At 39.7% G+C, this 16339-nt stretch overlaps 1 protein-coding gene across 1 annotated transcript in view; it reads right to left on the minus strand.

Annotated features, from left to right (window-relative positions):
• The window catches only part of GRAMD1C (GRAM domain containing 1C), a 113077-nt gene that overhangs the window by 71305 nt on the left and 25433 nt on the right, over positions 1 to 16339 (minus strand). The window contains exons 3-4 of the mRNA XM_003261826.4: positions 6068 to 6152; positions 125 to 228 (exon numbers count right to left, since the gene is read on the minus strand). Coding sequence (XP_003261874.2) covers positions 125 to 228; positions 6068 to 6152 — 189 coding nt within the window. The remainder of the gene's footprint in view (positions 1 to 124; positions 229 to 6067; positions 6153 to 16339) is intronic.

The raw sequence follows: 16339 nt of genomic DNA on the forward strand, positions 1-16339 counted from the left end.
AGTTTAGATGCACAAATATATATATAAATTTACTTTGGAATCATCTAAAGTACAGTTTTTGGAAGAACTGTATATATCTCTATGCAATTATTTGTATCAACAAATCAAATGCAAAATGTCTTACTGTAGTTTCCCATCTGAAGATGTTGCTATAGAAACATAGCCAGTTTTCTGAAAGGTATAGTCGTCCCTGAAGCAAAATGTCCCTCTGAAGAGCACAAGCATAATCTACATACACAAAAATAAGATACAGCTTATTCATAAAAATCTGAGAAATTAATAGACCTTATACTATATTTCAACAGATGGAAAGTCATCACTTTTTGTTTATTAGTTCATTCATTCATTCCTTCATATACTTTAGACACCATACGTCAGATATTTTGCTGTGTACTAGGATTAGCAGAAATGGCTCTTGCCTTCATGGAACACAGGGTACAGGGAAGGCAGAAAATAAACAAATATAAAAATAAATATGATAATGACCCAAGTGTAGAGAGAGCTATGAGAGCATATGCAGGTATGAGGAGGGCAGGGCAGAGAGTGTGTATCAAGAAGGATTCTCCTAAAAAAAACTGATCTTTAACATGAAAAGATCAATAAAGGGTCAGGAGGATCATAAGGGAACAGCACATGCAAAGGCCTCTTGGTAGAAAGAAACAGCACATTTGAGGAACCATTAGATCTTTGGGCTGGAGAAGCTGGAGAAGCTACATCATGTAAAGTCTCACAAGCCATAGTAGACTGTGGTTGTCATGAGATGCCACCGATGACCTTTAAGTGGAAGGAACAGGAACAGATGTATATATTTAAAGATTACTTTATTAACATTGTGAGAGTGAATTATGATAAATCAGTTAGAAGTCCAGAGAAAAGTTGATGGTGACTCAGACCAGAAGGTGACCATAGTAAGAGACAGAGTAGTTAGATTAAGACATTTTTAGGAGGTAGTACTGATGGTGAATTGGTGATTGATTAGATGTTAGACAAAAGTAAAGAGGGGTCAAAGATGACTCAGAAAATTGTATACATTTTAAGTCAGTTTCAAAGTTGTTTCTCTCAGCTGGGCTGGGCACAGTGGCTCACGCCTGTAATCTCAACACTTTGGGAGGCCGAGGCCAGCAGATCACTTGAGTTCTGAAGTTCGAGACCAACCTGGCCAACATGGGGAAACCCTGTTTCTACTAAAAATACAAAAATTAGCCGTGGTGGCGGGCACCTGTAATCCCAGCTACTCGGGAGGCTGACGCGGGAGAATCTCTTGAACCTGGAAGGTGATGGTTGCACTGAGCCGAGATCGTGCCACTCCACTCCAGGGAGCAAGACTCCATCTCCAAAAAAAAAAAAACAGTTGATTCTCTCCACCTCATCACTAAAGTCCAGCAAAATCAAGTCGGCCTGCCAAACAAGTTAATACCATACCTCTAAGGTTAAGATCTGGCTCTGTGGAGAATGTAAACTGTACTGCTAAATTATTAGTAATATAAGATATAAAGGGCTGCTATGAGGAGATTTAGCTTAACTGCTAAATTTTAAAACTCTATAAACTAATTAGCAATTTTAGGTAGATGTTGCATAAATCTCAAAATGTTTCCACTTAGTCATGTTAAATGTCTAAGCAAATACTAAAAATTGAGCAAAGTAATTCAGTTTTTCACAATGCTTCCATCAGCAAAACAAAAGTGAGGTGCCACCAAACAGAATTTTCTTGTAAATAATTAAGCAGGTTAGGTTACCCATTAACGAGTATTCATCACTAAAACAGAGATTGGGCTAAAGGTCACCTTGAAATATCCTGAAATTTTTTTCCAAACCACCAAACCATTTTATCAATTCAATGCTTCTCAAACTTCAGATCAGAAAGACCTGGCTGACTTATTAAAACACATATTGCGGCCAAGTGTGGTGGCTCACACCTGCAATCCCAGCACTTTGGGAGGCCAAGGTGGGCGGATCACCTGAGGTCAGGAGTTTGAGACCAGCCTGGCCAACATGGTGAAACCTCATCTCTACTAAAAATACAAAAATTAGCCAGGTATGGTGGTGGGCACCTGTAATTCCAGCTACTCAGGAGGCTGAGGCATGAGAATCGCTTGAACCCGGGAGGCAGAGGTTACAGTGAGCTGAGATCATGCCATTGCACTCCAGCCTAGGCAACAGAGAGTCTGTCTCCAAAAAAAAAAAAAAAAAAAACAAAAAAAAACCACATATATTGCTAGGCCTCTCCCCCAAGGTTTCTGATTAAATAGTTCTGGGGTGAGTCTGTGTGCCTAACAAGCTCTCAGGTACTGACAGTGTTGCTAGTCTGTAGACCACACTTTGAGAACCACTGTATTATTTTATATTAACTATGTTCAAAGGCATAGTAACCACCTAGATTATTTAATTGAAGACTATTTGATATATATCAACAGACTTTTTTGAGGGTTTTTTGTTGTTGCTGTTGTTGTTGTTGCTTTGAGACAGGGTCTTGCTATGTCACCCAGGCTAGAGTGCAGTGGCTCGATCTCAACTCACTGCAACCTCCACCTTCTGGGTTCAAGTGATTTTCATGTCTCAGTCTACCGAGTAGCTGGGATTAAAAGCGTGCGCCACCACACCCGGCTAATTTTTATTTTATTTTATTTTTTTTGAGACGGAGTCTTGCTCTGTCACCCAGGCTGGAGTGCAGTGGCGTGATCTCGGCTCACTGCAAGCTCCACCTCCGGGGTTCACACCATTCTCCTGCCTCAGCATCCCGAGTAGCTGGGACTATAGGCGCCTGCCACCACGCCCGGCTAATATTTTTTTTTTTTTTTTTGTATTTTCAGTAGACACAGGGTTTCACCGTGTTGCCCAGGCTGGTCTCGAACTCCTGGCCTCAAGCGATCTGCCCGCCTCGGCCTCTCAAAGTGCTGGGATTACAGGCATGAGCCACCATGCCCAGCCTCAGTGGTTTTTAAAAATGGATTCCCTAAAATGGATATGTTTTATTGTAATAAATTTATACTTCAATACAATTGATTTTATTTTTAATGGCTTCTTGGCTGGGTGCAGTGGCTCAGGCCTGTAATCCCAGCACTTTGGGAGGCCAAGGCAGGTAGATCACTTGAGATCAGGAGTTCAAGACCAGCCTGGCCAACATGGAGAAACCTTATCTCTATTAAAAATACAAAAATTAACCAGACGTGGTGGTGCGTGCCTGTAATCCCAGCTACTCGGGAGGCTGAGACACGAGAATCACTTGAACCTGGGAGGTGGAGGTTGCAGTGAGCCGAGATCACACCACTGCACTCCAGCCTGGGCGACAGTACGAGACTCTATCTCAAAAAAAAAAAAAAAAGTATGGAAAATAAAAAAGAATGAAGTAGATTCATAGTAGTGCAAATAGCAAATAAAAAAGAGATCTAAGCAAGATTCAAAACAATAATCACAGTCTGTTCCCATTTAAGTTTTTTTCTATATATAATCATAAATACATACAGAAATTTTCTGAAATTATACCTAAGAAATTACTAACAGTGGTTATCTCCCAGGGAGAACATTGAAGTGGTCTTGGTTGTAAGGATCACTCACTTTTCACTTTATGTCCTTAGGTAGCATTTGCAAATTTTATCATGGGACTGTATTACTTCCAATAAACAATGTTTTTAGAAATTGCTTTAATTCATTATGATATTTATTGAGCTGAACTGTCTAGAAATTCATTGAGTTCTAGACACTGAATTAAAAATTTCCTAATAGTATCACAAATCTGAGAAATTCATATAAATAAATGTTTTTGTTTTTGTTTGAGACAAAGTCTTGTTCTGTCACCCAGGCTGGAGTGCACTGACGCACTCTCTCCTTACTGCAACCTCCACCTCCTGGGCTCAAGCAATCCTCCCACCTTAGCCTCCTAAGTAGCTGGGACTACAGGTGCGTGCCACCATGTCCATCTGATTTTTTTGCTGTTGTTGTTGGTTGTTTTTTTTTTTTTTTTTTTTTTTTTTTTTGAGACAGAGTCTCACTCTGTTGCCCAGGCTGGAGTGCAGTGGCACGATCTTGGCTCACTGCAAGCTCCACCTCCCAGGTTCACACCACTCTCCTGCCTCAGCATCCCGAGTAGCTGGGACTACAGGCATCCGCCACCATGCCTGGCTAATTTTTTGTATTTTTAGTAGAGACAGGGTTTCACCATGTTAGCCAGGATCTCCTGACCTCATGATCAGCCCACCTCGGCTTCCCAAAGTGCTGTAGAGACAAGGTCTCACTGCGTTGTCCAGGATGATCTCAAACTCCTGGACTCAAGCAAGCCACCCGCCTCAGCCTCCCAAAGTGTTGGGATTACAAGCATGAGCCACCACACCCAACCTAAATAAATGTTTTCAATTAAATATATACTAAAACTAAAACTTAGCTCTGTAGTTTTATTGTCATGAGTATATATTAAACTTATAGTAAAAACAAAAGCACTTTTAAAGGAAAAATGATTAAATTTTTCCTCTTAAAGCCTACTTCAAAAAAAAATCCATGTGATCAATTACACAAATAACGATTTAGCCCTAGAACATTTGTGAAGTTGCTCTATGAGTACATCTGTTAGTGTATTTTTCTGGAGGTAGTTAATATATATTGAACACCAAGTTTAAATTTTCCCTCCAATCTGATGCACCAAAATCACTGTGACAAATCATTTATTTTTAGTTATATTTTCTTAGTACTTAATATTCCTCTGTGTGTGTGTCTTTTATTTATTTATTTATTTGTTGAGCCAAGGTCTCGCTTTGTTGCCCAGGCTGGTCTCGAACTCCTGACCTCAGGCAATCCTCCCACCTCAGCCTCCCAAAGTGCTGGGATTACAGGTATGAGCCACTGCACCCAGCCAAAAAAAAAAAAAATTCTTATAGGTCAGAAATCACTCCTCCCCGAATTACAATTGAGTTTTCCATTGTCTAATTATGAAGATGCTGCTTATCTTTTATTAAATTTTTAATTATTATGGATACTGAATGGTTGTGTTTATGGAGTAATGTGATATACTGGAATAAGCACATATTTTATAATTATCAAATCAAAGTAATTGAGATATCATCACCTCAACTATTTATCATATCTTTGTATTAGAAACATCCCAATTCCAGTCTTTTGGCTATTTTGAAATATACAATAAATTATTGTTAACTATAGTCTCCCCATGTGATACTGAACACCAGATCTTATTCCTTCTAACTGTATTCTTGTACCCATTAACCATCTCCTTTTTATCTTCCCTTCTTAGTACCCTTCCCAGCCCTCTGGTAACCATCATTCTACTCTCTCTCTCTCTCTTTTTTTTTGAGGGGGGTTGTGGGGGTGTGTCAGGGTCTCACTGTGTTGCCCAGGGTACAGTGAAGTGACACCACCATAGCTCACTGCAGTCTCCAATTCCTGGGCTCCAATGATTCTCTCATCTCAGCCTCTTGAGCAGCTGGGACTACAGGCACACACCACCATACCTGGCTAGTTTTTTTTTTTTATAATACAGACAGGATCTCACTATGTTGACCAGGCTGGTCTGGAACTCCCGGGCTCAAGCAATGTTCCTGCCTCAGTCTCCCAGTGTGCTGGGATAACAGTCATGAGCCACCACACCTGGCATCATTCTACTCTATCTCCATGAGATCAATTTCTTTTTAGCTCCCACTATCTGTCTTCTTGTGCCTGGCTTATTTCATTTAACATAATGTCCTCCAGTTCCATCCACATTGTTGCAAATGACAGCATTTCATTCTTTTTTTATGGCTCAATAATATTTCATTGCATTTATGTACCACATTTTCTTTATCCATTCATCCATTGATGGCTACTTAGGTTGATTCCATATCTTCGGTATTGTCAATAGTGTTACAATAAACATGAATGTGCAGATATCTCTTCAATATATTGATTTCCTTTCTCTTGGATACCTACCCAGAAATGGGATTGCTGGAACATAAGGATGATGCTTATCTTGAAAATTATATTCTGTCTAGCATAAAGGCTTAAATTTTATTAAATATACTGTCACTTATCAGTTCTCTTTTTATAATGAGGTAATATAACTTTTTTTTGCAAATTTCTTTTTTACCTGCTATCAGCCTCTCTGTATCAGGTAGATGTGTGAACTGTCTTCTGTATTCCTCATTCCTGCCTTTATAGGTGGAACTTGAAATCTGCAACAATAAAAAGATTACATTTCTGTCTAATTGTAATTGTAGTGTTCTAGAAAATAAATATCAAGTGGAATTTAAAATCATATGCTTTCTATGCAATATTTTGTATGTCCTTATATAAATAAACATTTCAAAAACACCAAAAAGAAGCAAAGAAGACTTCCAGCATGATGAGATGAGGAGTCTGGCAATCCCCTCTGCAAAAGCAAATATATAACTAGAAAAAAACTGTCAAAAATAATCATCTCAAACGATGGAAACTGACCAAAGGCATACAATACAATCAACTGAGAAGTATTTGTTCATGAAAATCCACTGAACATAGGTAAGGATGGTGGAAGTCTGTGCCACTCGTTCCTGGGCCTGTTCCCATTACCCTTCTTCCTTCACCTGTTAAGTCTTTGTGGTAGTTCTTTGGGGGTGGGAATAGGTCATGAAAACTGGCAGCTATCTTGACAGAGAGGGTTGAGCTGTGATTTGGATTGGAGGCAGAAAATCTATGCCCAGGAGTGAAAGAGAAAACTCTGTACCAATCCAAGCAAGTGTGAGAGTGCAGTACCAATTGGAGCAAGCAGAATGGCAGATTAGCAAGGAGCTTAGAAAGATCTTGAAGGAGAGGCAGCCATAGATGGGCTTGACAAACTAGTCACATATTCCTGGCTGAACAAAGGCTCCAGTGTGCACAATACAAACTAGAGAAAGCCAAGGCTATCCACACATTTCCTGGCCAAAGACACAAGAGGTCTCAGAGGAACATAAAAAACTGGGACAAACTTAAAAATGGCCACATTTTTTTAAATGACCAGAGCTTTGAATACATTCCCCAATCTACACACAGATCTGTCAACAGAAGGGAAAAGCCTTACTGGCTCTATGGATTTAAGTACATTGAGTACATCACTGGCTGACATAAGAGGTGATCCCTAGGAAGCCAGCCTTAAAAATAAAAAAAAAAACAATAATAAACAGAGCAGACACATGCCACAGGACAAACAGATTTCATAGATTTACTCTAGGCAAATTATTAAACAAACAAGCAAACAAAAATCAGCAGTGACAACGCATGGGACAGGAGGGAATGCAATCAGAATCCAGAGATGCTACAATATATTATCTAAATTGTCAATATTCCAACAAAAATTATAAGACATGCAAAGAAACAGGAAAATTTGACTCATGCTAAGGAAAGAAAAAACAGAACAAAAAACAGAAATAGCCTTTGATGGTCACCAGACATTGAATTTAGCAGACAAAGATATCAAATCAGTTATTATAAATATGTTCAAAAAATAAAGAGAACCATGACTAAAGAACTAAAGGAAAGTATGACAACAATGACTCAACAAGTAAAGAACCTAAGCAAATAGATTTTTTACAAAAAATTGTAAAGAAACAAAAAGATATTCTGGGGTTGAAAAATACAATCACTCAAATAAAAAATTCACGAGGTGGGTGGAGCCAAGATGGCCGAATAGGAACAGCTCCGGTCTACAGCTCCCAGTGTGAGTGACGCAGAAGACGGGTGATTTCTGCATTTCCATCTGAGGTACCAGGTTCATCTCACTAGGGAGTGCCAGACAGTGGGCGCAGGACAGTGGGTGCAGTGCACCGTGCACGAACCGAAGCAGAGTGAGGCATTGCCTCACTCGGGAAGCACAAGGGGTCAGTAAGTTCCCTTTCCTAGTCAAAGAAAGGAGTGACAGACGGCACCTGGAAAATCGGGTCACTCCCACCCTAATACTGCGCTTTTCCGACGGGCTTAAAAAACGGCATACCAGGAGATTATATCCCGCACTTGGCTCGGAGGGTCCTACGCCCACAGAGTCTTACTGACTGCTAGCACAGCAGTCTGAGATCAAACTGCAAGGTGGCAGCGAGGCTGGGGGAGGGGCACCCGCCATTGCCCAGGCTTGCTTAGGTAAACAAAGCAGCTGGGAAGCTTGAACTTGGTGGAGCCCACCACAGCTCAAGGAGGCCTGCCTGCCTTGGTAGGCTCCACCTCTGGGGGCAGGGCACAGACAAACAAAAAGACAGCAGTAACCTCTGCAGACTTAAATGTCCCTGTCTGATAGCTTTGAAGAGAGTAGTGGTTTTCCCAGTATGCAGCTGGAGACCTGAGAACGGGCAGACTGCCTCCTCAGATGGGTCCCTGACCCCTGACCCCCCAGCAGCCTAACTGGGAGGCACCCCCCAGTAGGGGCAGACTGATACCTCACACAGCCGGGTACTCCTCTAAGACAAAACTTCCAGAGGAACGATCAGACAGCAGCATTCGCAGCTCACGGAAAATCCACTGTTCTGCAGCCACCACTGCTGATACCCAGGCAAACAGGGTCTAGAGTGGACCTCTAGCAAACTCCAACAGGCCTGCAGCTGAGGGTCCTGTCGTTAGAAGGAAAACTAACAAACAGAAAGGACATCCACACCAAAAACCCATCTCTACATCACCATCATCAAAGACCAAAAGTAGATAAAACCACAAAGATGGGGAAAAAACAGAGCAGAAAAACTGGAAACTCTAAAAAGCAGAGCGCCTCTCCTCCTCCAAAGGAATGCAGTTCCTCACCAGCAACAGAACAAAGCTGGATGGAAAATGACTTTGACGAGTTGAGAGAAGAAGGCTTCAGACGATCAAACTACTCCGAGCTACAGGAGGAAATTCAAACCAAAGGCAAAGTTAAAAACTTTGAAAAAAATTTAGAAAAATGTACAACTAGAATAACAAATACAGAAAAGTGCTTAAAGGAGCTGATGGAGCTGAAAGCCAAGGCTCAAGAACCACGTGAAGAATGCAGAAGCCTCAGGAGCTGATGTGATCAACTGGAAGAAAGGGTATCAGTGATGGAAGACGAAATGAAGCAAGAAGGGAAGTTTAGAGAAAAAAGAATAAAAAGAAACGAACAAAGCCTCCAAGAAATATGGGACTATGTGAAAAGACCAAATCTACGTCTAATTGGTGTACCTGAAAGTGACAGGGAGAATGGAACCAAGTTGGAAAACACTCTGCAGGATATTATCCAGGAGAACTTCCCCAATCTAGCAAGGCAGGCCAACATTCAGATTCAGGAAATACAGAGAATGCCACAAAGATACTCCTCGAGAAGAGCAACTCCAAGACACATAATTGTCAGATTCACCAAAGTTGAAATGAAGGAAAAAATGTTAAGAGCAGCCAGCGAGAAAGGTCGGGTTACCCACAAAGGGAAGCCCATCAGACTAACAGGGGATCTCTCAGCAGAAACTCTACAAGCCAGAAGAGAGTGGGGGCCAATATTCAACATTCTTAAAGAAAAGAATTTTCAACCCAGAATTTCATATCCAGCCAAACTAAGCTTCATAAGTGAAGGAGAAATAAAATACTTTACAGACAAGCAAATTTTGAGAGATTTTGTCACCGCCAGGCCTGCCCTAAAAGAGCTCCTGAAGGAAGCACTAAACATGGAAAGGAACAACCAGTACCACCCACTGCAAAATCATGCCAAATTGTAAAGACCATCAAGGCTACGAAGAAACTGCATCAACTAACGAGCAAAATAACCAGCTAACATCATGATGACAGGATCAAATTCACACATAACAATATTAACTTTAAATGTAAATGGACTAAATGCTCCAATTAAAGGACACAGACTGGCAAATTGGATAAAGAGTCAAGACCCATCAGTGTGCTGTATTCAGGAAACCCATCTCACGTGCAGAGACACACACAGGCTCAAAATAAAAGGATGGAGGAAGATCTACCAAGCAACTGGAAAACAAAAAAAGGCAGGGGTTGCAATCCTAGTCTCTGATAAAATAGACTTTAAACCAACAAAGATCAAAAGAGACAAAGAAGGCCATTACATAATGGTAAAGGGATCAATTCAACAAGAAGAGCTAACTATCCTAAATATATATGCACCCAATACAGGAGCACCCAGATTCATAAAGCAAGTCCTGAGTGACCTACAAAGAGACTTAGACTCCCACACAATAATAATGGGAGATTTTAACACCCCACTGTCAACATTAGACAGATCAACGAGACAGAAAGTTAACAAGGATACCCAGGAATTGAACTCAGCTCTGCACCAAGCGGACCTAATAGACATCTACAGAACTCTCCACCCCAAATCAACAGAATATACATTTTTTTCAGCACCACACCACACCTATTCCAAAATTGACCACATAGTTGGAAGTAAAGCTCTCCTCAGCAAATGTAAAAAAACAGAAATTATAAAAAACTCTCAGACCACAGTACAATCAAACTAGAACTCAGGAAAGAAACTCACTCAAAACCGCTCAACTACATGGAAACTGAAAACCTGCTCCTGAATGACTACTGGGTACATAACGAAATGAAGGCAGAAATAAAGATGTTCTTTGAAACCAATGAGAACAAAGACACAACATACCAGAATGTCTGGGACACATTCAAAGCGGTGTGTAGAGGGAAATTTATAGCACTAAATGCCCACAAGAGAAAGCAGGAAAGATCCAAAACTGACACCCTAACATCACAATTAAAAGAACTAGAGAAGCAAGAGCAAACACATTCAAAAGCTAGCAGAAGGCAAGAAATAACTAAAATCAGAGCAGAACTGAAGGAAATAGAGACACAAAAAACCCATCAAAAAATTAATGAATCCAGGAGCTGGTTTTTTGAAATCAATAGACCGCTAGCAAGACTAATAAAGAAGAAACGAGAGAAGAATCAAATAGATGCAATAAAAAATGATAAAGGGGATATCACCACCGATCCCACAGAAATACAAACTACCATCAGAGAATACTACAAACAACTCTACGCAAATAAACTAGAAAATCTAGAAGAAATGGATAAATTCCTGGGCACATACACCCTCCCAAGACTAAACCAGGAAGAAGTTGAATCTCTGAATAGACCAATAACAGACTCTGAACTTGTGGCAATAATCAATAGCTTACCAACCAAAAAGAGTCCAGGACCAGACGGATTCATAGCCGAATTATACCAGAGGTACAAGGAGGAACTGGTACCATTCCTTCTGAAACTATTCCAATCAATAGAAAAAGAGGGAATCCTCCTTAACTCATTTTATGAGGCCAGCATCATCCTGATACCAAAGCCGGGCAGAGACACAACCAAATTGGTCTATGAATTTTAGACCAATATCCTTGATGAACATTGATGCAAAAATCCTCAATAAAATACTGGAAAACCGAATCCAGCAGCACATCAAAAAGCTTATCCACCATGACCAAGTGGGCTTCATCCCTGGGATGCAAGGCTGGTTCAACATACGCAAATCAATAAATGTAATCCTGCATATAAACAGAACCAAAGACAAAAACCACATGATTATCTCAATAGATGCAGAAAAGGCCTTTGACAAAATTCAACAACCCTTCATGCTAAAAACTCTCAATAAATTAGGTAGTGATGGGACGTATCTCAAAATAATAAGAGCTATCTATGACAAACCCACAGCCAATATCATACTGAATGGGCAAAAACTGGAAGCATTCCCTTTGAGAACTGGCACAAGACAGGGATGCCCTCTCTCACCACTCCTATTCAACATAGTGCTGGAAGTTCTGGCCAGGGCAATTAGGCAGGAGAAGGAAATACAGGGTATTCAATTAGGAAAAGAGGAAGTCAAATTGTCCCTGTTTGCAGATGACATGATTATATATCTAGAAAACCCCATTGTCTTGGCCCAAAATCTCCTTAAGCTGATAAGCAACTTCAGCAAAGTTTCAGGATACAAAATCAATGTACAAAAATCACAAGCATTCTTATACACCAATAACAGACAAACAGAGAGCCAAATCATGAGTGAACTCCCATTCACAATTGCTTCAAAGAGAATAAAATACCTAGGAATCCAACTTACAAGGGATGTGAAGGACCTCTTCAAGGAGAACTACAAACCACTGCTCAATGAAATCAAAGAGAACACAAACAAATGGAAGAACATTCCATGCTCATGGGTAGGAAGAATCAATATCATGAAAATGGCCATACTGCCCAAGGTAATTTATAGATTCAATACCATCCCCATCAAGCTACCAATGACTTTCTTCACAGAATTGGAAAAAACTACTTTAAAGTTCATATGGAACCAAAAAAGAGCCCGCATGGCCAAGTCAATCCTAAGCCAAAAGAACAAAGCTGGAGGCATCACACTACCTGACTTCAAACTATACTACAAGGCTACAGTAACCAAAACAGCATGGTACTGGTACCAAAACAGAAATATAGATCAATGGAACAGAACAGAGCCCTCAGAAATAATGCCGCATATCTACAACTATCTGATCTTTGACAAACCTGACAAAAACAAGCAATGGGGAAAGGATTCCCTATTTAATAAATGGTGCTGGGAAAACTGGCTAGCCATATGGAGAAAGCTGAAACTGGATCCCTTCCTTACACCTTACACAAAAATTAATTCAAGATGGATTAAAGACTTAAATGTTAGACCTAAAACCATAAAAACCCTAGAAGAAAACCTAGGCATTACCATTCAGGACATAGGCATGGGCAACGACTTCATGTCTAAAACACCAAAAGCAATGGCAACAAAAGCCAAAATTGACAAATGGGATCTGATTAAACTAAAGAGCTTCTGCACAGCAAAAGAAACTACCATCAGAGTGAACAGGAACCCTACAAAATGGGAGAAAATTTTCGCAACCTACTCATCTGACAAAGGGCTAATATCCAGAATCTACAATGAACTCAAACAAATTTACAAGAAAAAAACAACCCCATCAAAAAGTGGGCAAAGGACATGAACAGACACTTCTCAAAAGAAGACATTTATGCAGCCAAAAAACACATGAAAAAATGCTCATCATCACTGGCCATCAGAGAAATGCAAATCAAAACCACAATGAGATACCATCTCACACCAGTTAGAATGGTGATCATTAAAAAGTCAGGAAACAACAGGTGCTGGAGAGGATGTGGAGAAATAGGAACACTTTTACACTGTTGGTGGGACTGTAAACTAGTTCAACCATTGTGGAAGTCAGTGTGGCGATTTCTCAGGGATCTAGAACTAGAAATACCATTTGACCCAGCCATCCCATTACTGGGTATATACCCAAAGGACTATAAATCATGCTGCTATAAAGACACACGCACACGTATATTTACTGCGGCACTATTCACAATAGCAAAGACTTGGAACCAACCCAAATGTCCAACAACGACAGACTGGATTAAGAAAATGTGGCACATATACACCATGGAATACTATGCAGCCATAAAAAATGATGAGTTCATGTCCTTTGTAGGGACATGGATGAAACTGGAAATCATAATTCTCAGTAAACTATCGCAAGGACAAAAAACCAAACACCGCATGTTCTCACTCATAGGTGGGAATTGAACAATGAGAACACGTGGACACAGGAAGGGGAACATCACACTCTGGGGACTGTTGTGGGGTGGGGGGTAGGGGGGAGGGATAGCATTAGGAGATATACCTAATGCTAAATGACAAGTTAATGGGTGCAGCACATCAACATGACACATGTATACATATGTAACTAACCTGCACATTGTGCACATGTACCCTAAAACTTAAAGTATAATAATAATAAAAAAAATTCACTAGAGGGTCTCAACAGCAAATTCAAAATGACAGAGAAAGAATAAGTGAACTTAAGGATAGATTAGTAAAAATTATCAAATTTGAAGAACAGAAAGGACAAAGACTTAAGAAAATGAACAGACTCTCAGAGACCTATGGGACAACATCGAAGAAACCAAAATACAAAAGTGATGGGAGTATCAGAAGGAAAAAGGGGCAGATAGAAAAACATTTGAAGAAATAATGGTCATAAGTTTCCAAATTTGATGGAAAACATTAATGTATACATCAAAGAAACTCAATGAATCCCAAGCAGGATAAACACAGAGTCATGCTAAGACCTCTAATACTCAAACTGCTGAACGACAAAGAAGAAATCCTGAAATGAGCAAGAAAAATAATTGACTCATCACGTACAGTTGAAAAACAGTATAATTTGCAGGTGACTTCTCATCATTAACAATGGAGAGAACAGACCTGCTTTACAAGAAATACTAAAGAAGTCCGACCCTGGCGCAGTGGCACATGCATCCCTATAATTCCAGCAGTTTGGAAGACCAAGGTGGGTGGACCACCTAAGGTCAATAGTTTGAGACCAGCCTAGCCAAAATAGTGAAACCCCATCTCTACTAAAATACAAAAATTAGCCGGGTTTGGTGGCGCATGCCTGTGATCCCAGCTACTCGTGGGGCTGAGGCAGGAGAACCTTTTGAACCCCAGACGCAGAAATTGCAGGGAGCGCAGATCGCATGACTGCACTCCAGCCTGGACGACAGTGAGACTCTGTCTCCAAAAAAATTAAAATTAAAGGAAATCCTTCAACCTTCAAGGAAATTACATCACATGATAACTCAAATTCACCAGAAGAAATTAAAACCACCAAAAGTATAAATACTCGGGTATTTTTAAAAGACTATGTAAATCTATTTTCTCATTTCTCTTTTAATATCTTTAAAATACATAAGGGTCGGCCATGCATGGCAGCTCACACCTGTAATCCCAGCACTTTGGGAGGCCGAGGTGGGTGGATCATGAGGTCAGGAGTTCAAGACCAGTCTAGCCAAGATGGTGAAACCCCGTCTCTACTAAAAATACAAAAAACTAGCCAGGCACGGTGGCAGGCACCTGTAATCCCAGCTACTCGGGAGGCTGAGGCAGGAGAATCACTTAAACTCGGAGGGCAGAGGTTGCAGTGAGCCAAGATCGCGCCATTGCACTCCAGCCTGGGCAACAGAGTGAGATGCCATCTCGGAAAAAAAAAAAAAGACATAAGGGTCTACAAAGCAATAATCATAACACTGTATTGCTGGGTTTATGAGATAATAATATTAATTGAAGCAAAGGTTCAGTATTTTAGCAGAATTAGTAAGAATCTGAAGAATACTGTACTCTCTCAAGCAATCACTAAAAACAACCCTCAAAAAATGATAAAAAAGGAATTAAAATGCTACCTTAAAAAATATGTATTTGACACATAAAGAAGGGGAACAGATGAACAAAAGAAGATCTAAAACATATGGAACATAAATAGCAAAATGGTTATTTGTAAATCTAACCATATACGACTGCATTAAATGTAAATGGAATAAACACAGAAATTGTCAAACTAGATAAAACATACAACCAACTATATTTTGTCTACAAGAGACACACACCTTAGTTACAAAAACACAACAAAGTTGAAAGTAAAAGGATGAGAAAAAGATATACCATGCAAACAGTAATCACAAGAGAATCTGAGTGGCTCTATTACTTTTTAGCTGAAATACTGCTAGACTAAGAGAGATTTCATAATAATAAAAGGGTCAATATATGAGGAAGATAATCATAAATGCACATACAACAGAACCCCAAAATGCATGAAGCAAAAATGACAGAACTGTAAGAACAGACCATTCAATAAGTTGGAGGTATCAATATCCCATTCTTAATAATTGATAGAAAGATTACACAGAAAACCAGCAAGGATATAAGAGACTTGAACATTTTCCACCAACTACACCTAAGTGGCATTTATAAAACACTCCATCCAACAACTGCAAAATACACATTTTTTTCGAGCATGCATGGAACATTCTCCAGAACAGACCATATGCTAGGCCACAAAACAAGTTTCAGTAAATTTGAACGGATTAAAGCCACATAAACTACGTTCTCTATGAACACAGAATAAAATTAGAGATCAACAACACAAGGACTGGAGCCCAACTTCAAATCATCTGAATCCTTACAAATGGAAAGGACAATTCCAGATTGCTTGACAGCTATATATGAAAATCCTCCCTGGAAGAACACATCACTCTAGGACTCAAAATGCTGCCACAAAAATAATGGAAAATAGAGAATAAAGGATAAGAGACTGATAATACAGTGAGGAGGTCTAACACACGTGTAAACAAAGTCCCAGGAGAAAATGAGGTAGATGCAATATTTGAAACAATAAATTTTTTTAAAAAATTTAACATTTGAAGTTTCTGTCCTCAAAGACCCCAATTTCTTCTTTTCTTGTAGTTCTCTAAAATCATTTTCAAAAATAGCATCTTCCTATTCTAAGTGATTTGAACACTTTTTTGTGCATATTTATATATGTAAATACAGTGAAACTCAATAAACTAGCATCTT

The sequence above is a fragment of the Nomascus leucogenys genome, chromosome 21 (genome assembly GCF_006542625.1).
Source record: "Nomascus leucogenys isolate Asia chromosome 21, Asia_NLE_v1, whole genome shotgun sequence".
NCBI lineage: Eukaryota > Metazoa > Chordata > Mammalia > Primates > Hylobatidae > Nomascus > Nomascus leucogenys.